The sequence below is a fragment of the Brachyhypopomus gauderio genome, chromosome 7 (genome assembly GCF_052324685.1).
Source record: "Brachyhypopomus gauderio isolate BG-103 chromosome 7, BGAUD_0.2, whole genome shotgun sequence".
In the NCBI taxonomy this organism is placed as follows: Eukaryota; Metazoa; Chordata; class Actinopteri; order Gymnotiformes; family Hypopomidae; genus Brachyhypopomus; species Brachyhypopomus gauderio.
Window position 1 is genome coordinate 13,850,640 of NC_135217.1, and position 25,099 is coordinate 13,875,738.

General features: G+C 43.0%; 1 protein-coding gene across 1 annotated transcript; it reads left to right on the forward strand.

Moving 5' to 3' along the window:
- Positions 1–1,691: 1,691 nt before the first annotated feature.
- Positions 1,692–22,896, forward strand: rps6ka4 (ribosomal protein S6 kinase, polypeptide 4). Its single transcript, XM_077011943.1, has 18 exons — positions 1,692–2,887; positions 3,456–3,527; positions 8,218–8,285; positions 9,411–9,561; positions 10,161–10,276; positions 10,367–10,474; positions 10,701–10,775; positions 11,289–11,392; positions 11,764–11,914; positions 11,995–12,156; positions 13,782–13,907; positions 14,245–14,378; positions 14,625–14,718; positions 14,869–15,039; positions 15,692–15,889; positions 16,028–16,187; positions 16,976–17,136; positions 18,104–22,896. Exons 1-18 carry the CDS (start codon positions 2,803–2,805, stop codon positions 18,320–18,322), a joined length of 2,355 nt encoding a protein of 784 aa, XP_076868058.1. The 5' UTR covers positions 1,692–2,802; the 3' UTR covers positions 18,323–22,896.
- The last annotated feature ends 2,203 nt before the right edge of the window (positions 22,897–25,099 follow it).

The following is a 25,099-nucleotide window of genomic DNA, read 5'->3' on the forward strand; positions in this document are numbered from 1 at the left end:
TTCAACAGTAAATCATGCACTCACAACCATCCACTCATCAACGCGCGCGCTCACACACACACACACCCACACACACACACACAGGCACATGTGAATGTCAGTGGGTGAAAGGAATAGGATTATGGAGATTGGTGAATCAGTAATCATTTACCTGTCAGTAATGCAGGCGTGTATATATGTGCCCTCTCTTCTGAGACCTGTCAGATTGACCCTAATCCAAACTCTTAATATGCAAACTGCTGTCCAAGCACCTCCACTGCCAGGTCCTCTCACTACATCTGATTAGGTCTCACCAGATAACATGCATTTAAAAAATGTCAGTGTTACAGTCAGAGCTGTGTAATAGGAATAAAACATATTTAATGTATTGTAAATATTACAAAAGTCATGGGTGAATACTAATGTCTCTGTGACATTGTTAAACACAAACACAAGTCAAAAATGGGCTATACCATCACTAGAACTGAATGTACAGTATATGAGTTGGGGGGGATTAGGAGGGACAGACCTCCATGTATTTCTGAATCCATGCAAGTGCCCACACAGCAGGTAAAAAGTTTTCTTACATACTTGTGCATTTTTCAGAACTGATTTTTTTTTTATTTTGTCCCCAGTGAACTCCACTACCTTGGATATATTTAAGGCTCAAGAACAGCAAACAGGAAAGCCAGCATGAACAGACCAGCAGACATAATTTTTTTATCGCATTAATGATGTAACCTAACCACTGAACTTCACAAACTAGCTAGATGATGAGTCTTTACGTACTCACAGCAAGGCTGTAAAGCATGGGCTAGGAGTGCACTACAGCACCCCCTAGCGGTTGGCAGATGGCCAACACATCCACATCTTTTGATAAAATAAATCAATTTGATACATGTTCCCATGATATTGGATGTTGCCTTTAAATATAAGCATGTCGAAAATTTGTTTGTATTTACATTGTATTCTGTGAAATTGTGCAATTAGCTAGCATTTAAGCAGTATTACTTAAACAGTACTCTATTTATACGCAGTTTTTGATATGTGAAAATATTATAGAATATGTTCAGTATCTTCATTAAATTTAATTTACATGTATTTATATATTGCTTTAAACAACACAAGTTGTTACAAAGAGTCTTTTGAGATATCCAAATCGTTGGCATGTGTAGAGAAGCCCTGCAAATGCCCTTTCTGTGTCATAGCCTTCAAAACCAACTATCTTTTGGAATAACACTGCAGATAACTTACAGGGTCGCCAGTGCTGGAGGACTCTCTCACAGCTTGTGGGCTGTGAATTGCTTTAGGTTGATTAAAATGTTTCGGTCAGGGATGGCGAGGTATTTATCAGTTTTAAGGAATATCTCATATACCCTGGAAGACTGTGCACATCACTGATTCCTAAGTAACAACATGAAAATATTTATATTATTAATAACTTTGCATTTTTCCTGAGAACAAAACTGTTGTAACAACTGACCTAGACCTAGTCTAGGCCTTGTTTGTGCAGCCCGAGAATTCAAGAGAAAATTCAATCGCCCAGTTTAATCACTGTATTTCACTTCCTTTTATTCCAGATTAGCCTCTTCTAGATACCTCTGCCATGACAACTAACTGCCTACTTTCGCTGCCTTGTACATATCTGAGTAGGCGACAACCAAGCTGCTCTTGTAGAACATCGCTGTAGTTGTCATTTCTAAACCCCGCGCACGACAGAAACTGCAGCAGATGGATCAAGGAGTGGTAGGCAGCGATTGTGCCAGAGACCAGTTCTGGGTGTGAAGTTTTTATTGCACGAACTTCCTTCCCCCCCAATCTTCCTATCACAGCTGTATTCCGAAATCGAGAAGGACGCGAGAGATACTTTTCGGCTTCCGTAGTTGAAGTAATCCATAGTCTTTACTATACTTTTCCCAGTCGTTTATCGTTTTATTTTACTTTCTTTCCACAGCAGGCGCATATTTTTTGCGTGACTCTGCCACAACTATACCGGAAGCAAGTGGGAAAGATAGCATTACAGGGATATGCTACTTGGGCTTTGTTCATTAACCATTACATTGAATTTTAATTGACTGTCAAGGTTGATAGCTAGCAAGCTTGCTATCATGTTAGCTCGTTAGCAATGCTGCGATATATTAATTGAACGTTTATTATACAGGCCTCGCCAAGTACTGACTTAATAAGCAGTTTTTTCAGCGCGGGATTGTTTTGTCAAGCGGTGCTAATGCGCTAGCATGTAAAGAGTCCTCCGTAGGTTGGGGGCAGATGTTCTCGGCAGCGGGTCACCGCCACCGCCGCTACTGTTGTAACCAGTTGAATATCATTAGCGGATAGCTCGCTACAGTTGTGTCGAAGTAGGAAATACGGAAATAGCGTCCACGTACGGCCGACATTGTAACCAAATAACTGGAGTTATTAGCGGTAACCTTCGTATTTGCTCGAGGGATACGGTCCCTGTATTTTAAGTGAGATTTGCGGTATACACCAGCATTCAAAAGTGACCGTACCAGACGATTAATATTTAACTTGCAGCGACAAATATTGGGGCGCGCTGATGAAGATTGCGGACCACTGCGGGATGTCCAAGGGATTTGTGAGCTGAAGGATTGTCATAATATACAAATCAAAACAAAGCGACCACATCTACCATTCATGCCTCTCACAGCTATGGTGTATTTTGACATTTTCGTTTTGACATAAGTCTTTTCCCTCTCGACCTTAGTAAGTTGTGCGATGAGTGTTAACATAGATGGTTTTACACCGGAAGAGCATTCTGTCTAATTCACTTTATTTGCGATAATAAACGAAAATCTATAAAACATGTCCGGGGACAGTAGCGGTAGCGAGGACTCGGACCGAGAGACTCGGAAGAAAGTCTGCACCGTCAAACATGAAATCACTAATGGTAGGTGATGCCTAGTACATTTGCCATCATTGTATGTAATCAGGAAACCGCATCTTTTAACATTTTGAACATATCACCCTTTTCAGTTGCTCAGACGTTTCAGAGTAGTATAACAATTCGTTCTATTCGGAAATAACTATATTTTGACATCTCATTTTTACTGCAGGTGATTCAAGTAAGAAATGGCCCTCAAATATAGTTGCCATATATTCACTAGAGGTCCCCATGAGTTCACATTGAATCATATATCATATTTAACTTTTTGAAGCAACCTAAAAACCACTTTGGTGTATATTGAATAACGACAGCAATGGTTTCCATCAGTAATATTTACAGTGCAACCAGTTTGCCAGAAAGATGGATTTTAGTTGTATGTAAGAGAATGCACAAGCTGTCATTGACGCCACTGACGTCAGTATGGTCACAGACATATGATTACTGTGTGTGTGTGTGTGAGAGAGAGAGTGAGTGAGAGAGTGTGTGTGAGAGAGAGAGAGTGAGTGAGTGAGTGAGAGAGCGTGAGCGAGCAAGTGATATTAGCGCTCACACCATCCATTGCTCTTCACAGCAAATCTCACAGGATACACTGAGAAAGTTGGCATGGAGAACTTTGAACTTCTCAAAGTGCTTGGCACTGGAGGTGAGATATCCAAACATTGCACAAGAGTGTATGTGTCATGCTAAATGCTTCAGCATGTATGTTTTATTCTTCTAGCTTTGTTGTGTTTAGTACTGAGAACTTTTAACAACCATTGGTCTTGTGCTCTTCTGGAACTACAATGTCCTGTTGTCCTAAAATGACCAGATGACCGTAATCATATAACATATCACTGCATGCTTAATGTAGACCATGGTTGACCAGAACTATTTATTTTCTGGCCGTTGTACACAGACACCGCAGTTGTGCCTTCGTTGCAGGCCTTAGGACCACTGGCTCCTGCCACATTGCTTTAACTGAACTTTATTTGACCAGGCTTATATTTCCGTCTCCTGCAAGATCCTTGCCGTTAGCAGTTTTGGTTTGCTTTTGAGCTGAGTAAAGTTTGTTAGAACAGGTAAACCATAGAACGCCAGCCAAGACTAGAGCCAGGAAATGCTGATCTGTGGTAAATCAGTATGATCTGCTGAGCCTAGCTAAGGGTCATGGATGTTAACTTTTGCTTGGTGTAAAACTTTTCTTTGTTATGCCTCTGTTTATATAGGACTGGGCAATATGGGGGGGAAAAATCATATCACGATATATTTTTCATATCAGTCTATATCGATAATCAAATAACTATTTCCTTTTACTTTAAGTGAGAAGTGAACACAACTATAACACAACTTGTTTCTGGCTAAAAACCTGCAGATTGTTATTCACAAGAGTTGTTATACAGTGTAAAGGTTTTGATATCGTCTTCAGACATAATTACCTAGCTATCTACATTTAAAGAGCTTTACTAATTTAGTATCATTCTATATAAAGGAATACTGTATAACACAACTCTTGTTTCTAGTTAAAGACCTAGAGTGTTATTCCCTTCGTCTCACCAGGTTATGTTTAGTCTCTTTTGTGGAATCGTTTTGAGACATATTGCATCATTTAGCTCACCCGTGATAAAATCGCTTATCACTTTATATCACGGGTAAGCTTAATGCTCTTTAAATTTAGCTAGCTAAGTATTTAGACAGAAACTAAGGCTTAAAAACCCTGATAAAAATCCCATTTAACACAACATAGTTTCTATCTAAATAGCTGGCAAGGAGACTTAATTAATAAAGCTGCCACATTTAAAGAGCTTTACTACTTAAGTCCCGTTCGGCGTAATGAGAAACTGTATAACACAGTGGTTCCCAAACTTTTTCTGCCGTGCCCCCCTTTAGTAGATGAGAATATTTTTGCGCCCCCCCTACACCCCCCCCATATTGACTAGGGATGCACCAATTCACGTTTTTCACTTCCGATACCGATTCAGATATCTGAGGCTTCATATCGGCCGATACTGATCCGATACCCAGTGGCGGACTTAGCAATTTGGGGGCTCAAGGCGAAATTAGGTAGGGGGCCCATCAAACATTAATATGCGAGAAATAAGTCAGCTAATCAGGGGGCCCCTACAGTGGGCTGCAGTGGGAGGGGCCCAAGGCAGATGCCTAGCCATGCCTCTATGCAAAGACCACCTCTGCCGATACCGATCTGATACCGACTTAAAGCATTTTTTTTTAAACACAGACATACTGAATTACAAGTTTATTGAAAACTCTGCACCAGTATAGCACACTTAAACACACATAAAACATGTAAAAACAACACAACTTGCATTTGTTCAGTCAGTGCAATTATGAATATAACATCGAATGTAAAATAAATAATACCAAAGAACCTGAAACTTACAAAAACAATAGGTTCACAACTTTGGTCAAACATGAAAAAAATAAACTGCAAGAAACCTTTTAAATGGTTCAAGAATTCTAAATATAATTTAAAATAAATAAGGAGATGAAATAAGAGAAACAGCAATACATATGCGGCTAGTTTGCAAGCGCAGACATCACGCAGAGCACAAAGCATGTAACGGCCAGAAATATGTGTACTGTCTCTTTAAGGGAGCGAGTTGAGCGCGCGTATGGAATATTGTTTTTTAGCATTCTGCCGTAGACCGAGTCAGACCACTGCTCTTTATTTTATTTCTGTAAGTAACACGTTAAATGAGCTTTGGACAACTCACCAGTTCATGTATGAACAGTGAAGTATTGCTGGAGCCCAGGTTTATTTTGGTCAACTAGCAAATAAACGGACTAAGTGGAATACCACCAGCGCGAGTATTAAGGTTGAACTAACTCCGAAAAGCAAGCAATACAAGCATAGAATTAGACTGAATAGATCTGTTTTTATGGATCGGTCACATTGTCCCCGATACCCGATCTAGAATTTTTTCAGATATTAATATCGGAATCGGTGCATCCCTAATATTGACACATGTGCACGTTTTACTTTCAAGCTCCGCGCCCCCCCTGCAATAGCTCCGCGCCCCACCTAGGGGGCGCGCCCCCCACTTTGGGAACCACTGGTATAACACAACTGTTGTTTATGGATAAAAACCTACAGAGTCCCTACGTAAAATAATTCGTACAGAAATACTTCCGTTCGTTTTTGAATTTGCAGCACGTTTCCTAAATGTAACACACGCCACGAGTTGTCATTTTGATGATTTTGCATTGCGTATTTTCAGCAAGTCTTTTGCAGTGGGATGGGCCACTGTAGCAATTCAGTGTGCATCCTGGTAGCATGCTACGTCATCAGATTGCTTTCCTTTGGCAGCGCTACTTAAGGCGGGAAATTGAAACAAATGTTTATTGAATTCTATTGCCCAAGTTTATCATCATCATCATCGAGGAACAAATTATCGTTTTATCGCCCAGGACTATGCCTATATGTACCTGTGTGTGTATATGTTTGAAGGCCATTGCTGGAACTGTGTGTGTGTGTGTGTGTGTATGTGTGTGTGTGTGTGTGTTGCCAAATGTATTTGCTCACCCATCCAAGTTATCTGAATCAGGCGTTCCAATCACTTCCATGGCCACAGCTGTTTAAAGTTAAGTACCTTAGCATGCAAACTGTTTTACAAACATTTGTGAAAGAATGGCCCGCTCTCTGGAGCTCAGTGAATTCCAGCGTGGAACTGTGATAGAACGCCACCTGTTCAACAAATCAAGTTGTGAAATTTCCTCTCTCCTAAATATTCCACAGTCAACTTTCAGCTGTATTATAAGAAAATATTTTGAGAATGACAGCAACTCAGCCATGAAGTGGTAGGCCACATAAACTGACAGAGGGGTCAGTGGATGCTGAAATGCATAGTGTGAAGAAGTCACCAACTTTCTGCAGAGTCAATCACTACAGAATGGGTCGAGCAGCTGCACCCAAGCCATTCGTCACCAAGTACAATGCAAAGCGTCAGATGCAGTGGTGTAAAGTACGCTGCCACCGGACTCTAGAGCAGTGGAGGCCAGTGGCGGAGCTAGACTTTTTTTCAAGGGGTGGCCAAAGGGTGACCAAGGCTTTATCAGAGGGGTCCATATACAAATGATGAATGAAAGGAAATACATATTCAGGTTTGCCAAGATCGCTTGGAAAGAGATTTGATCTTGGACGAGTGTAAATTGGACACAAATTAAGTATTATGTTGCAATCGACCGATCGCCAGTGGTTAAAATGACCATTTCCAGTGGGGTGGCACTAGCGGTGGCACAGGCTCTGTTGGGGGGCCATTGCCCCCTTGGCCCCCACTTTGGCTCCGCCACTGGTGGAGGCGCATTCTTTGGAATGACGAAGCGCGCTTCTCCATCTGGGAATCTGATGGAAGAGTCTGGGATTGGCCAGGAGAACGGTACTGGCCTGACTGCATTGTGCCAAGTGTAAAGTTTGGTGGAGGGGAGATTATGGTGTGGGGTTGTTTTTCAGGAGCTGGTCTTGGCCCCTTACTTCCAATAAAAGGAACTCTGAATGCTTCAGCATACCAAGACATTTTGGACAATTTCATGCTCCATACTTTGTGGGAATAGATTGGAGCTGTCTCCTTCCTCTTCCAACATGACTGTGCACCAGTGCAGAAAGCAAGGTACATACAGACATGGATGGCAGAGTCTGGTGTGGATGAACTGGACTGGCCTTCACAGTCCTGACCTCAACTCGATAGAACACCTTTGGGATGAACTAAAGCGGAGACTGAGAGCCAGGCCTTCTCGTCCTTTGGCCTTCTACTCCTAGGGTTAGGATTAGGGTTAGGGTTAGGGTTAGCCTTCCCAGAAGAGTTGAAGCAGTTCTAGCTGCAAAGGGTGGTCCAACGTCATATTGTACTCTATGGATTAGGAATGAGATGTCAGTTAAACTCGTATGTGAGTCAAGGAAGGTGAGCAGATACTTGTGGCAATATAGTGTGTGTGTGTATAGGTATATATATATATATATATATATATATATATATATATATATATATATACACATACCCAGTTCTAAACCCTCAACCAGTTTGTTAAACTAGGAGGATATGATAGTTCATGAACTGAATACAACAAAAGAACAACGACAGACCTTAGGGTTTAGATTGCTGTAGTGCTCATGTATTCTTCTCAAGTCTTGGTAGAGCATTTTGACCTTCCCATGACACCCCCCCCAACTCCCCACCTACAATTTTCTCTGCTTCCTATCTGATACTCCAAGGAAGAGTTGACTTGCAATGACAGTCCACCCTCAAATCAAATCTTACATGCATCAATTTTGAATAAAGATCTACTGTTGGTCCTGCTAAAATAGCTACATCTTTCTATGTTCTCCTCTTCTTTTACAGCCTATGGGAAAGTGTTTCTGGTCAGGAAGATCAGCGGTCACGATGAAGGCAAGCTTTATGCCATGAAGGTCTGTTTTTATCTGAGTTCACAGTTTCTTGTTTTATCACATTTAAGAGTTTTTATGAAGCAGGCATATACAACCAGGGCAGCACAATATATTGTTTGAATGATTTTTGTGGTGCCGTCTTCTGTAAAATTGATATTGCTGAAGGCGGGAATATGCAAATGACCTCTCAACACATCTTCCTGTCAGCCACGAACATCCTGATGAATATGAGACCAATTCGAGGATATCTATTGTCCAATAACAAAGTGAGATGGAAAATCGTCTTTAACGAGGGCACACGTAACAAACGTTCATAAATAATTACTCACAGAAGCACAATAAACAATAAAAAATCTACCATAAACAACAATACAAGAAAATCACCTGAAATGAAAATCTATCCTGTTAGCTCAGAGAGGTAGCGCAATCATTTTTTATGAAAGGTTTTTATGTTCTTATCTGCAAATTGTATCATAAAATCACATCCTGAGGGGAGTAATGGATGATGGAGAGGGGGAGATAGCTGACCAGAGACTGTCATGACCAGAGTCCCCCTTTCCACCCGTCCCCCTGTCCACTCTTTATGCTGTGCTTTAACTTAAAGTTTTGCTAAGATGTAATGTATGTAATTTGTGATCCCAGATTCTATTACTGACGTGTATATAACTGCTAAAGTACCCTAATTTACCGTAAACATTTTTTTTAACTTTCTCAGCAATGAAAGGCATTGTTGTTTTTATGTCTGAGCACTCCAGATGCTCAGCCTTCCCTGGACTGTACTGCCCATTACCGCTCAGTTTCTTTCATTTCTGTTCCAAAGAACAGGTAGTGTGTTCACATATTTTAAAACAGCACATCAGAGATTGGCTCTTCACTAGGTGACCCCACTGGTGTCATCTTGGCCTTGATGGTGTGTCAATGTGTGGTTGTTTTAACGAATTCCAACATTCACATGATCCAACAAGATAAAATTATTTAGATTAAAAAAAACATTTGTCCAGAGTATATCGCCATAGTGATTTAATATTTACCCTCCAGGCCAGCTTGCACCTTCAAGCCACCGTGCAGCCCTGCCATGTGTGATCGCATCACTCTCCAGGACTCACCTGCTCGATGCCTCCTTAATGGGACTCCCCCCTCCCGCAGGTCCTGAAGAAGGCGGCCATCGTCCAGAAGGCGAAGACGGCGGAGCACACGCGGACGGAGCGGCAGGTCCTGGAACACATCCGCCAGTCGCCCTTCCTGGTCACCCTGCACTACGCCTTCCAGACGCACACCAAACTCCACCTCATACTGGGTGAGGGCCGGATGAAGTCTCCCTCACACACGTTGATGGGACGCAGCACGAGAACAGATTCACGAGGGTCGTTCACTTGCACTACTGCCAAAATGTCAAAATATAAATGCTTAAATTCAGTGTTGAGAAGTGAAGGATACTTTTATCTTGGAGGGCAGAATTTGCCTTCTGACTGAGGTTCATTGTGTGGTTACTTTCACACCACGTGACTGTTACTGGATGGGGATTTTGCATGCAATACAAGCTACTTATGGTCAGTTCAGCTGTAGTACAAGTATAGGCCACCCTGTTTGTAGGAATAGGGCAGTAAACAGTGCTGGGAGCTGTTATTGCTCTCTTATCAGAAACTACTGCATTTGTTCTTGCAGACCGTCTTATCAGTCTGGAACTGTGCTTGTGTGCTTATGTCTATGTCTCTTTGGGTCTTCTGGGAATTGATTGTGTGTGTGTGTGTGTGTGTGTGTGTGTGTGTGTGTGTGTGTGTGTGTGTGTGTGTGTGTGTGTGTGTGTGTGTGTGTGTGTGTGTGTGTGTGTGTGTGTGTGTGTGTGTGTGTGTGTGTGTGTGTGTGTGTGTGTGTGTGTGTGTGTACCTTGTCCAGACTATGTGAGTGGCGGGGAGATGTTCACTCACCTGCATCAGCGAGACCACTTCTCAGAGAATGAGGTGCGGATCTACGTGGGAGAGATCGTGCTTGCCCTAGAACACCTGCACAAGGTAAGACCTGCAGCACACAGGTGGGGGGGGGGGGGGTATGGGGGTTGAGGTTCATTTTCACAAGTCACTGTTTTGGGCTGATGTGTGCAGCTTGGTATCGTGTACCGGGACATTAAACTGGAGAACATCCTCCTGGACAGCGAGGGACATGTGGTGCTGACAGACTTTGGGCTGAGCAAAGAGTTCCTGGAGGAGGAGGTGTGTGTGTGTGTGTGTGTGTGTGTGTGTGTGTGTGTGTGTGTGAGACACAGACGCAGCAGAGTGTGTATGACCCCAGGGCAGTAAATCATGGACCTTCCATCTTACATACATGTTCACAGTGTAGCGCTGCAACAATAGGGCCTGCCCAGCCTGCCTCCCCAGGCCTGTGTGTGCACTCACTCAGAGTCCCTGACGCACCCTGTCTGTGCCCCTCTCTCCACAGAGGACCTACTCGTTCTGCGGCACCATCGAGTACATGGCTCCGGAGATCATCCGAGGAAAGGCCGGCCATGGCAAGGTAAGAGCCACACCCTCCCTCCACGCCTCCACACGACACGGACACCTGTGCATTTGAGGTTAATATTTTTCTGCCCCAAAATTACAATTCAGAATAAAATGAACTTGCTACTAGGGATTTTTCACTAATTTGAACCTCTCCCAAGTTAAGTAATCTTGTTATATTTGTTGATAATTAAAAAATATATATGTTTACTAATAATAAGATGATCACTCCATTTAATTTAATGTAATACCCTCATAACAAGCTTGCTTTAAATATGCAGAAGTCTCATCATGGCAGATACATTGTTGCCTATATTTAAGAGGGTTGAATGTGCTAACATTGTTTATTTTCTCTCTCTGTCCATTTCTCCCTTCCGGTTTTCTCTGTCTGCCCCTCTCTCTCTCTCTCTCTCTCTCTCTCTCTCTCTCTCTCTCTCTCTCTCTCTCTCTCACTCTCACTCTCACACACACACACACACACACACACACACACACACACACACACACACACACACACCCCACCCGGTAGACAGTAGACTGGTGGAGTTTGGGAATTCTCATGTTTGAGTTGCTGACTGGTGCGTCTCCGTTCACGCTGGAGGGAGAGAGGAACTCCCAGAGCGAGGTGTCTAAGTGAGTCACACACACCCGTTTACACTTCTATGCTTTTCACACTTCCTCTTTATTTCCACACTCCCTGTACACTCAACCATCCAATATTACACTCTCTCGCTCGCTCATACACGCACACATACACAAACACGCACACTCACTCTTCTGTGCACATACACACATCATTCATCCATCCTCCCTCGTTTCCAGTGTTCATTATCACATTCTTCCTGGTGCTCTGCGTGATCTCTCTTTTATCAAGCTCTAATACCTGTAATGAATTCATTTAAGATCTTAAATGAGCTTCGTGGGAGTGATTCCTTTAGTGTTCAGTCCTCAATCTGTCTCTGCCTCTTACGACCTCTCTCTGTCTCTATCTGTCCCCGTCCCAGACGGATCCTACGCTGCGAGCCCCCTTTCCCCTCACTGATCGGCCCTGTGGCTCAGGACCTCATCCGCAAGCTTCTTGTGAAGGATCCACACAAGAGGCTAGGCTCCGGGCCCCGAGGGGCCGAGGATATCAAGTGCCACCCCTTCTTCAAGGTGCCACACCTGCCTCTACATCGTCCTTCCTGCCATCTCATACACACGTTCAACTGCACTCACGTGTTCCATCTCCGTAGGGGCTGAACTGGACAGATCTGGCACAGAAGAAGGTGGCGAGTCCGTTCAAGCCGGAGTTGCGCAACGAGCTGGACGTGGGGAACTTTGCTGAGGAGTTCACGGGCATGGAGCCGGTCTACTCCCCCGCCAGCACGCCTCCCAGCACCGAGCGCCTCTTCCAGGTATGCGCATGTTGTGCGCACGTTCACATACCCACACACACACACGCACACATTAGGTCAGGAAGACCTCCATGTCAACACCCCATCTGCACTCACACACATCCAGACATGCACGTGCACACACACACACAGCAACACACCATCGCTGCAGATTTGTCAGCAGACTATACATAATGCCAATCTCCCACTCCACCACATCCAAAAGGGGCTCCGCAAGGGTGAGATCTTGTGAGGCAGTACAGTGAACTCAATGTCACTTTCAAGAAACACGAGTTTGAGATGATTTGAGCTTCATGACATGGCACATTATCCTGCTGGAAGTAGCCATCAGGAGATGGACACACTGTGGTGATAAAGGGATGGACACGGTCAGCCACAATAGCAGACAGGCTGTAATGTATAAATGATGCTCAGTTGATATTAAGGGGCTCTAAATCAATCTTCTGTTGTCCAATTTTGGTGAGCCAGTATGAATTGTAGCCTCTGCTCTGAGCTGACAGGAGTGGCACCCAGTGTGATTTTCTGCAGCTGTAGTCCATCTACTTGAAGGTTCGGCATGTTGTGTGTCCAGAGATGCTCTTCTGCATATCTCTGTCATAATGAGTGGTTATTTGAGAGTGCTGCTTTTCTATCAACTCAAACTACTCTGGTCATTCTATTGTGACCTCTGGCATCAACATGGTATTTTCATTTCATTCAACTGCTGCTCACTCAGTATTTTCTCTTATTTGGACCTTTCTCTGTAAACCCTGGAGATGGTTGAATGTGAAAATCTCAGTAGACCAGCGGTTTCTGAAATACTCAGACCAGACAGTGTGGCATTTACAAGCATGCCACGTTTAGAGTCACTTCACCGCTCTTCCATGCTGCTGCTCAGTTTGGACTTCAGCTGGTTGAATTCACCATCTCTACATGCCTAAATGCATTGAGTTGCTGTCATGGGATTGTCTGATTATATTTGCGTTAACAAGCTGATGAGCAGATAATCTTACTAAAGTGGCTGGTGATTGTATGTACTGATGCATGCGCGTGGACACAAACACACGTGCATGTATAGAAACATGCACATACAGTATACCTAAAACATAACCCTTTTAGCTGCATTTCATTTAAAACAGTCTCACTGGTAGATCAAGGTACTAACAGCACTGAAGGCCTGGGTTCAAATCCCAGTGAGCACTTGTACAATTTAAATGTTCCTGTCTCCCTCATACTTAATGTTGCTCTGGGAACAAGCACCTGTCAAAGGCTACAATTCGAGCTTAAATGTAATTTGGTCCACACAAGACTGAATAAGACAGACTCATAAAACAGACGGCTAAGCTTAAGTCTTTCTGTCAGCTCAAACCACTCTGGTCATTCTATTGTGACCTCTGGCATCAACATGGTATTTTCATTCAGAGAACTGCTGCTCACTGCTGCTAAACGTAGGTCAATTTAAGTTAAATTGATGGTGTGTGTGTATGTTAAATTTTAATTGTCCTATTCTTAGCTGTTGTTCTTAGTCAAACACACACAAATTGCTCATAGTGCTGAGTGCTTTTTCTAGGTCCCCATACACACATACTCGGATACAGAACCCGACCCCGCCTTACCCCACCACCCTTCATCTCTCCTCCTCTCAGGGTTATTCATTCGTGGCCCCCTCCATCTTGTTCAATAAGAACGCGGTGATGGCGGATGTCCTGGATGCCCCCGTGAGTGTGGACCGCCCTGGATCAGCTACCGTACAGCGTAGCGCCATGCTGAAGGTACCAGACCTTCACAGACACGATTAGTCATTATCATCAAGTCATTATTAATGTACATCTCAAATAATTACTACTACATAAAGAAAAATCTATGAAAATGCATTGTTACATAGAACATTTTGAACAAAATTTGCTATAAATGTCCAAATATTTTTTGTTTTTTATGAAAAATTTTTTTGAAAATATTTTAATAAAATGTATTATTGTACTCAAAATGTATTATTGTTGAATTTTTTACGTGTTAAGTATAAATGGACACTTGTTTTCTATGTTTAATATAGTTTTTTTTCTTCCATATTTATTTCTCCATGTCTCTCCTTGCCCCCCACTCCTTCAGGAGTCCCAGTTCTTCCAGCATTACGAGCTGTGTGTGCAGGGCCCACCACTGGGTGAGGGCAGTTTCTCCGTCTGCAGGAAGTGCAGACACAGGCAGTCTGGCCAGGAGTACGCCGTCAAGATCGTCAGCCGCAGGTGTGCGCGGTGGCACATTATGGACTCGTCATTCACCTTTTTGAACCAAAGAGCCAAACGAAATATTTGCTGGTTTGAGGATTCTGTTTCAGACACAGTTTTCTTCTGTCAAAGAAAATAGCATTTTTATTCTTCTCTTAAAATTGTTTCAGGTTTGGGCAACAAAAAAAGCCGTAAAGAACAAGTGCCAGGAGGTCTTTCCAGTTAATATGTGTAATGAAGGGGTGTGTGTGTGTGTGTGTGTAGGATGGAGACCATGACCCAGCGAGAAATCGCAGCACTTAGACAGTGTCAGTCCCATCCCAACATTGTTTCTCTCCATGAGGTTTACACTGATCAGGTATGTACTACACAGTCCCACATATAAACACACACACACACACACACACACACACGACTTTCTTTTCTGTGTCTCCTCCATCATCTAAGCCAGATTTCTTCCTTCATCCATCTCCCTCACTTTGTTCTTCTCTCCACCCTCGCCTGCCAGTACCACACGTACCTGGTAATGGAGCTCCTGCGTGGGGGGGAGCTGTTGGAGCGGCTGAAGAGGAAGAAGCTGTTCGCCGAGGGCGAGGCCAGTCAGCTGATGAAGAGCCTGGTGTCGGCTGTCAGCTTCATGCATGAGTCCGGGGTCGTGCACCGGGACCTTAAACCGGAGGTGTGTGGGTGGATGGATGTATGGATGGATGCATAGACGTGTAGATGTGCAGGGATAAACCTCATTAGCAGTCCACACCATCAGCATCAACAATTAAAGTGAATCATGGAGAATGAGCAGCACTAGTAAACTCATCCGTTTTCCATCACAAACAAGATTGTAATTGTTTTCTTTGCAGGAGGGAATGGTTGATTTCCATCTAATTTGCATGTTAATGTGGGACTGGCTGAGGCAGGAAGTGGCGTGTTTCAGCAGTGTTGGGGTGCGCCAGCATTAGTGCAGTGTTTGGTTTCCCCTCGTGCCAGGTGCTTAAAGGGGGTGTGGCCTTCAATCCACTGCACACACTCCTCTCCTGAGTGGTCCAGATGGGCTCTATCTACCTTTAGCTGGGCGCTGCTGTTAGTCGGGTCTGTTGTGCCCAAGGCTCATGGGGGTTGGGGGGGCTGTGTGCCAGTGCTCAGTTAGTCGTGTTTCGCCACTCTCCTGATTTCCTGACACCTGGTGAGTGTGTGTGAGCTCACAGCACTGTAACAGGGCAGAACCCGCTGTGTGTGTATTTGCACCAACCTTATATTTGGCAATATAACAGAGGTATGTGATAATGCTAAATATCTCTCTCTGTGTCTCTCTCTCATCTCTCTCTCTCTTTCAGAATGTGTTGTTTGCGGACGAGGCCGATGACTCGGTACTGAAGGTGATTGACTTTGGCTTTGCACGCCTGTTTCCAGCAGGCAAAGGCAGCGCTCCCCTCCAGACCCCCTGCTTCACACTGCAATACGCCGCCCCTGAGCTCTTCCACAGCTCTGGATATGACCAGGCCTGTGACCTCTGGAGCTTGGGAGTCATACTGGTAAGCGTGAGTGTGAGAGTGCACGTTATGAGAAAAAACAAACAGATGTTGTGAGAAACAGATGAATAAAGACAGGTGGAAGGATTTGGTTCTCTTCCGCCTTTTGGATATTTCATTTTGTGCATTACTCTCTGTCAGTACACCATGCTTTCCGGACAAGTCCCATTCCAGACTGAGAAAAAAGGTATGACTTCATCGCATGCTGCTGACATCATGCACAAGATCAAAGAAGGAGACTTCTCATTGGACGGGGAAGCGTGGAAAGGCGTGTCAGACGAGGCCAAAGACTTAGTGAGAGGTAGGTTGAATTTTCTATCTGATTCTGGATCTCAACCATTTCAGTGATCAGGTTCTACTCTCCTTATTAAAACCTTATTTAGTGGTTTATAATTGTGTAATAAAATTACATTATAGTAAGGACTGAGAAACTCTCTGCACCTCTGTAGATTTTCACACTCAGCAGATTAACACACTCAGTGGGGTTAGCTGGCATCTGTTCTGTAAGATTGAAACGATCGCCCCCATCACTCGGAGTGTCAGCCCCAGGAGAAACTACAGAGTAGCAGTAGATTCTTCTGTACTAAAGCCGTCAACAAGGTTGCTTTGTGTGCAATTAATGATGGGAAATAGCTGGTGTAATAGCAATCTTATCCTTTTAAAATCAATAATTAGATGCTTATCTTTTCAAGATTATAGCCTCATTTTTGTTACTTTTTATTGATTTTTCACTAAAGTGATGATGAAATAAACATATTTTCATTCCATAAAAAACTACAGTAATCTTTATGAGAGGTTTTTAAGGTTGTGTTTACTGAGTTTTAACGGCACTATACCTGAATACACTCATCTCATGTAATCATTATGGCTATGATTAATGATTAATGGCTTTGCGGCTTTAAACATAGCAGGAATAGTAATATGAGAAAGCACAGGAGGTCCCAGAGAATCGCTGCTAATGCTAAACACAGCCCTCATCTGTTTCTCTTAATTACACTGTTTGTTCTTCAGCTCCTATATTCCTTCCATTTGTTGTTGCCTTTTCTCCTTCTCTTGCTCCCTCTCTCTCTTCCTCTCTGTATTCTTCAGGTCTGTTGACGGTGGACCCGGAACGGCGACTGAAGCTGGTGGTTCTGAAGGAGAATGCGTGGCTTCAGGGTGGAGGTGTCTCCTCCACTCCCCTCTGCACCCCTGATGTCCTCGAGTCCAGCGGCCCCACTGTCCGCACATATGTCAATGCGACCTACAAGGTGAACGCTGCTGTGGTGGTAGACCTAAGATTCTCCCGCTCTCGCTGTTTCCCATTAAAAACAAACACCATCAAACCCGTTTAGTGGCTTCATGTGTGTCGTGCCTTTAGTTCAGACACTCATAAGGATTCATTTTTTACATTTTGAATGAGGAATTCTGGTGCAGTTATTTGAATTTCATTTTGATTATTTGAATTCCAGTGTGAAATCAACAAACGGCACCATGGCCTGCTGTCTGTATGTCTGACCTGCTCATTCACATATAGCAGCATAATAGAAATGGCTTGCAAACCCATTTCTGGTCATTCAGAATGCTTTAATGCGCTGACATGTGGCAGCACACACAGTTATGATCAAACTACATAAGGAAACAGGAATAATGCAAAGAACAGGTTGATTGCAAAATGTTAATGTATATTACATTTCTTATATTTAGGGACAGTTTTCCTGGCATGGATTAAGAGTTGCAGTCGTGACTGTTCCATGTATTTTACGCATTGTTCAGTTTGATTGGAGTAGTGGTTGACAGAGCTTAGCGTGAGAGCAGGTGGCGCTTCTGTGAGGTAGCAGTCCTCCAGCACACTAGTGTTGCGATAAGACGTGTCCGGACACCCCGCTATCAGCTCTGAGCAGATTCATGGCTTCTACAGCTACAGAAACACTGTGCTAACAAAGGTGTGGACACCAGTCCTCTCTCCCTCTTTCTTTCTCTCTCTCACTCTCACTCTCTTTTTTCCCTCTGACTTGCTGTTGTGTAGCATGTGCTGTTGACTTCTGATTAGTCGGTTCTCCCATACTGTCTGAGAAACATGATCAAAGTGGTCACAGTGTCAGGAAGCAGGAAGCGAAATCTGATTCATTGCATGGCCAGCCAATGACAGATGTCTCTTTTTCTGTTTTCTGTTTCCCCACCTCTGTGTCCTTTACTTGTTCATTCGCATGTGTATACACACACACACACACACAGGCATTCAACAGAGGCAAGCGCGAGGGCTTCTTCTTGAAAAGTGTGGACAACGCACCACTGGCCAAGCGCCGCAAGCTAAAGATGACCAGCACGGGCGTGGAGACCCGTCGCAGCTCTTCGTCCTCTTCCTCTTCCTCCTCTTCTTCCTCCTCAGCCACCCAGCCCAACATGCAGGGTCGCCAGACTGTGACACCCGCCCGCGATGACCCAAAACTGTGACCCTTCGAGTCTGTCATCTACTCACCCCCAAACCACATCAACCCCTGGCCAGGATGTTGACCTTTCCATACGGAAGGGCAGCTGCGTTGTGGAAAGTATTAGTGCATTTTTTACTGAAGACTGAAAAGAGACTGAAAGGAGAACTGATGGAGGACAGTGTGATGTTTAAAGGTCTTGTAAGGATATGAATGTACAGAATGATCAAAGTCACTAAATACGAGGGATCGAACACCCATCATACACGCATCGATTTGTGATCGATAGTAGGCCGTCAGTAATGAGACCGGGGTGGGGGGAGAGGGTGACTCTTGGATAACCGCGTGAAAGGTTCAGACTCTCTGAGGCATGCTTTCTTTCCTTTGTGTCAGAGTGAGACACTTCTTCAGTGGCTGTCCATGGGGGCGCTTGCCTTGTATGTTGGTGTGACCCGACCGGAAAGTGTGTGGAAATAATGGGAGGCCGTTCGAATGTACACAGTTTTGGAGTGCTCCCTTGAGGAATAGCACACAGACACCAGGCCTTTTAAAAACAATTTAAATAGAAGGTTAGCTATTATTTTTTTAACGGGGACGAGACCGTGAATAGGTGGTGGGGCTAGGAAATCTTGACAGAAAAGCCATATGGAAAAGAAGGGAACCATTTTAGAATGCATTTTTTTTTAAAGGATCTCTAATTGTGACTGTACAAACCCACATTTGCCGAGCACAGCTTTATGAGTCATAGACTGTATGAATCAAAACAAAATACTGAGTATGTCACTGTACAAAAACATGTTAAATGGCAATATATGCATGATATGCACAGGCTAATTCAAATTATTTATTCTTAAAAGCAGAATCACATGCACACTCATAGGGCCAGAATGGTAAACAGCATGAACACTGTCACGAACTGTTTCAGTTGACTTTGGTTCTGGTTTTAACTCGATTGGTGCTACTGTATGTGGGAGGATGGTGATTCCTTGTCCTGGATGTCCAACTGTGTCAGGGCCATTAAAGGTGTGCTATGTAGGAATACAGGAGTAAGCCTTTCGCTTCTGGAGTCCAGGGTTGTTCTTGCTACTGTGAGCTTTTCTGTGCTTGAGCTGTGTGCACATCTGGTCAGTGAGTTCATTGCAGTTTGTAACATTGTACGTTCGTAGAGTTTTTAAAAATAGAAATCTGACTTTATTACAACGGATGCATGTTGGGCTACAGTGACGGGATGCTTTTTGAAGCTCTTTGTGAGAGATCTGTGATGATCTAATTTAAATTTAACATTCCTACGTATCACACCTTTAAGGTCCATTGTTTTTGTGGCTCTTGTTGCGATCAGACTGTGGAGTTGCATGCACACACTGACTGACTGCTCATGCAGAGCCACTGGGAGCTGCGTTTCAGAGACTATGCCACTCACTGCCCTCAAAATGGAGACTCGACTGTCTCTTTCAACACTGTACTTGAACAAATTCCTGCCTGCTCTCTTCAGCTCTTCTTCTCCAGAATCCGCCCACTCTGCCTCACAACGGCCTCCGCTTGAACTGTGTGGTCCACTGTGAGTTGGGGAGACGTAGTGTTCGCTACCTGGGTTTTCAGCAACCCACTCTGGTGCTTCGAATCTCTCGAAAGGGCTCGAACGCGCACACCTGCACTTCCTCCTGCTGCCTGAGGTTCGCGGGACCCTGCACTGTCAGAGCAGGAGCAAAAAAGGCCAGCGTTCTTCATATCCCTTCGCGTGGCTCTCGGAGCACTGGTATCCGCGCATGGAAGGTTTCTTTTCCTGGGGAGTTGTGCTACAGAAGGAGCAGCCTCGTTTGCTGCATGTGGACAGAAAGTGACATATGGTAAATGGGCCCTGTCTCATGAAGTGGGATTTATTGCTTAGCCAGCTAAATTTAGGCTTAGTTTGATCTAACCCTGGATTTTCTGTCTCACAGCGGATAACATTTTCAGCAGGTTCTTTTTTTTCATTGCCATGATTGCTCATGCTACACGCCTAACCTGATCCAGCACAGATTAAAAGTCAGTATTATTGATCGTAAACAATTCTTGGACCAGTAAGAAGTCAGGTTCCCTGTTCGGTGGAAGTGGGCTCAGAGATCTAAGCTTTTATAAGGGAGGTTTTTTGTAAGTTTTTAGAAGGCACTGTGTAGATCTTTAAGAGATTGCCAGTGCTTGGGCACTGTTTGACCAACAAACAGTATGTTGTTCAGGTCTTTTGTTTCTCTCCAGATTTAGTAGACGTCATCAGCTAATAGCTTATGATATTTTTTTATATTTAGTCTTTAAACTTCAGGAGCTGCAGATAACACAACTTTAAAAAGTCAGTGTAGTGTACAAAGTTAGAATCAGTATACCATATGCCAACTTTCATTCATTTATTGAGATATTGTTCTCATTATGTAGATGGGTTATAAATTCCAAATGCCTAGTTTATTGGTCGACTGATATGGGTTTTTCAGTGTCAATACTGAGAGAGAGAGAAGGGAGCCCCATGGATGATATAGAATGCCAATGTCATGATGTTGGGTTTTTATATTTTTATTTTTTGCATCCTATTAAATTGCAACAATTTAATAATAGTAAATGAGACACGGTATTGCTTAAATGAATGTTTATTTAATTCAGTAAGCTATTGCTTACCCTCTATTCACATTCATTAGTAGGCTATGACTTCTGTGGCTTGTTCTTGTGGTGAAGCTCAATTGGCTGTTTTAAAGAAAACTGGCTTGCGTGCGCATATCAAAGGGGATTAATCATAGCCTGAATATCTAAACCTGATTACACACCTATGGAATCATGGAAGTCAAATGGGTGTTGTGAGACAGGTCTCTGATCAGGGGCATGGCGTCATGAGACAGGTCCGTGATCCGGTGCAGGGCGTTGTGAGACAGGTCTCTGATCCGAGGCAGGTTAAGTTCAGTGTAACGAATCACCAGCTGCTCTATGACCAGTCAGCTATTACACATTATGCTGCTAAGGGTGAAACTTAAGATGAAACGATTTTGCCTACAGGTAAATGCAGCACATCATGCTATAGAAAATAACTACAAAATAGGCTGTGTTTAGCCATTAGGCAAATTATATTCTTGATGTAGGCATAGACAAATTCATGGCAAATATCCAAACTTAATCTTTGCATTATCACAGACAGCTATTTTCTTCCTACTTCTATGGTTACGAAGACTGTTGCTTTCTCCGCTGAGAAGTAAACCACCTCTGTTTCATGCTGTCGCCACACGTTGCTCGCTTTGATGTACAAAGCTCAAGTGTCCAAACTTGTGTACGTCATTCTGTACAAAGGCATTAGCAAAACGCTGTAAATGTTGTTGGCCATCGTCGTGAAATGGGTTGGCCATGTTTGCATTTGTCTGAGAGCCTGTATGAGTTGGGTGTGTTTACAGAGACAGGTCCCAGGTATGAAGTAATAAATTCATGTGAAGTTCTGCACTATCTCAGTGACAGGACTGTAACAGGAAATTGTACAGCTTTGTATAGCTGTAGGCTTACTACCGAAAAATTCAGTTCTTCAAACTTTCCTGCCCAATTAAGTCTTTTGGCAGACACTTTAGTTGTTATCTTTAACAGTGACACCTTTGTCCAGTGCACTTGGTTTTAAGGAGAGCAAGCTAGCAGGCCATTAGGGGGCTGTGGGAGACAGTCAGTCTTCATTGCAGTTTAATGTTGTACACCAAGAACAATGTGAATGAGTGATGGCTGGAAATCTGACAAAGGCATTCTGCAAACTCGCAGCAAGAGCTGTACAGTACCACTTGCCATTTGGAACCATGCAGTCACAACTCAAGTTTTAATTACTCTCGAGGGGGTTCTGGTGTGCTTTGCTCCGAGCCTCTGATTATAAATGTTTTCAAATGTGATTATAAATGTTTTCAAATGTGATTTTACATTTTTGGATACCAAATGGTTTTTAGGCAGGTGCATATAGGGATGGTTTTTGTTATCTGTTCTGAGTGATGAACACACTGATAATACACTTTAATATTTTAACTTGGGTGATTAAATAGCTTTTTTTTTGTTCTGATGTCGCACAAGTTCAAGGCTGTAACTGTTCACGTGTGTCCAGCTTTAAGAAGTAAACATATCTTAAGTATTTATTATGATTTATTCTCCTTTGGGGTTGCTTTCTCTTTTTCAAGTAATGGTCGCGACTTGCATTATTTGGTGTATGTGTGTCTGTGTGTGTCTTTTTCGGCAGTAGGAGCTTACTGTACTTACTGTGCTCCTCCCCTTCTTTCATACTGCACCAAAAAGTCGTTTTGTGATAATTCTAACAATATCCATGGCTTTGGTTACAAAGCTTTTATTTGTGACAATGGATCATGTTCTTTGGTATGTTTGCAGTTGGGAACTCTCTCTATTTCTCTATTTTAGTTCTAAATTGCATGTTTTACAATTATTTTCTTTTTTTTTTTTATAAAACATTGATGTCCAAATGTTCTGTCCAAATATGTTTTTTTGTATGAAAAGCTTATAAATGAATTGAAATCAAATGCACTGTTCTACACTGCTCTTAAGCAACATAAGATGCATCGATTTACATGAGCACTGTTAACCCCTTAACACAAAATATAATACACTTCTGTCTAAAAATCCTTTAGGGTCTTACATACTTTGTGACAATGATGTGCATGTGTGCATCATAGTAATCAGTTGAAAAAGTCAAGTTCATGCAGTGTGTGTGTTTTGGTAGGGGGTTATGGGAGTTACTTTTTTCATGAAACATCACATTTCGTCATGCTTTTATCCTTCTTTCAAAAGAGCCAGTAGAATGCTCTGGGGGATTTTATTCCAAGTTATTTTAAAGTAAAAGAAATATTACAGAATTCCAGTCAAAAGCTAAATTAACCATTGTTTCTACCAGAATATTTAAAAATTTTGCTTTACATTACTATAATTTTCGATTAGTTCCCCCAAATGTAAAAAAAGGTTTACACGACTAGAATGTTGATTAGTCTCCCAATTTACAGAACAGAAATCAAATACCAAATTTCGAGCAGCATATGGACATGGGTACCTGCAGTGCTCCATCTTTACCGCCAGGTGTCAGGACAGCTCTGAGCACTTCCGATGCATTAGCACAAAGTGCAATCAGAACAACCGATGGATAACGTGACCATAATGCGTCTGTCTAGGTGTCATTAATCAATGTGGACGAAGAGTGGAATCATTCGTATAGGAAATTGTGATATATCGAGCGTGACACAGATGGATATGAACGGAACGGTAAATCAAAACCGCTCCATCAATTACAGTCTCCAGTCCTGGATATGACCCAAATGTGACTCCAGTTACGGCCAAGGTATCCGTACTTAAGAGCCGTAGTGTTAAACCCTATGGTGCAACGCATGCTGGCAAGGGACGATCGTCAAATGCAGAGACTTCCAACATACACAAATGCTGTCACAAAAGTATGGTACTGTGAATACCAAATGAAAGAAGTCATGTAGTTAACTTATTTAAAAGATGTATAATCTACGTTTTATTAATGTTAACACTAAGCCTAATTATACCTTGTGTTTTCCGCTGTGAAATATATTTTGGAGTTGGCGGCTGTGTTACATCTGATTATGAAGCAGGCTGCATATAGTTAGCACCCTAATTGCAAATGCGTCACAGAAACAGCAAATTTTTCAGCTGTTCATGGGAAACATGTCAAAATCACAATATCTACAGATAAAGACAGGAGAGTGGTAGCAAGATAAATCCTGAAAGTAGCAGTGCTTAAAGAGCATTTAATTTTTAAAAGGAATATATCCAATTTTTGAGATCAGAAGATGAAAGCAATATAGTCTGGTTAATCGATTTTTTTTTATAAACCTGTCTACTCCTGAGCAGACTTTTTTTCTTGCCAAATTGTCCAAAATAAGAATTGTTAAACCTTATCTCAGGAGCTGGATATCTGGATTTGAAGGGGAGTGCAGGTCCTTATCATTATGTGATGTCTGAATCCTTTTGTCCTTGGTTGCCTACATAAACACACACATTCATGTCCACCCAGCAGCCAAGTCCATCCAGAGCCCTTGTGCTTGACCTCCTTGAAGGTTGCCTGTGAAGTTAACTGACTTGTTTTGCACTTGGGCTTTTTTCATACAGTACCCTCGATCCCCGCCACTGCTGAATAATTGAAGGTAAGGGAGGTGTGGGGTGGTGAGGGGTGGATTTTGCCACCCTACCGGTGTCAGTAAGTGCCTCAAGGTTGATTTCATGGCAGGTCTTCAACATTCTCGTCCTCCCTTCATCAAAATTTCATCTCAGCTTTCCAAAACCTCTCTCTATTATTAAGGAGCTAAACAGAACCGCCATGCCATGCTGTGTATGTTTGTGTGTGTGTGCGAAAGAGAAAAAGCCTTCCTAGCTCTGACCAGGATCACTCTCAGTCTGGAGTCCTTCGGGAGGTGTAACACTCTTGAGCTTTCAGGTATATTTTACCTAGAGATAAAAAGCAGCAACCCCCCAGGGCTGATCACACTGTGAAGGACTGGGCCCAGCTGGAGCCAAGCTCCCACTCAGGAAAGAGCTGTGTACTCGGGCTGCCCCTCCTTCTAATTTTTGATTAGTCCGTTGTGAGATATACTCCCTCTGTCCTTTTGGATCGTTGAATGAGGAATGGCAAAAAGGAGAAGGACAAAAAAGACCAGAACCCTTGCCCAAGGCTAGCTCTTTCAGACACCTTTATGCATGGATATTTGTATAAAGGAGGAGAGAGAGAGACAGACAGAGAGACATGTATGTTTTTTCTGTATTAATGTCAATTTCTCAAGAAACATCGAGAATAATA

Coding starts and splice junctions, on each gene's coding strand:
- rps6ka4 (XM_077011943.1), top strand. CDS start 2,803: ATGTCCGGGGACAGTAGCGGTAGCGAGGACTCGGACCGAGAGACTCGG. Junction 3,528..8,217: donor CAAAGTGCTTGGCACTGGAG/GTGAGATATCCA, acceptor CTTCTTTTACAG/CCTATGGGAAAGTGTTTCTG. Junction 15,890..16,027: donor GGAGCTTGGGAGTCATACTG/GTAAGCGTGAGT, acceptor ACTCTCTGTCAG/TACACCATGCTTTCCGGACA.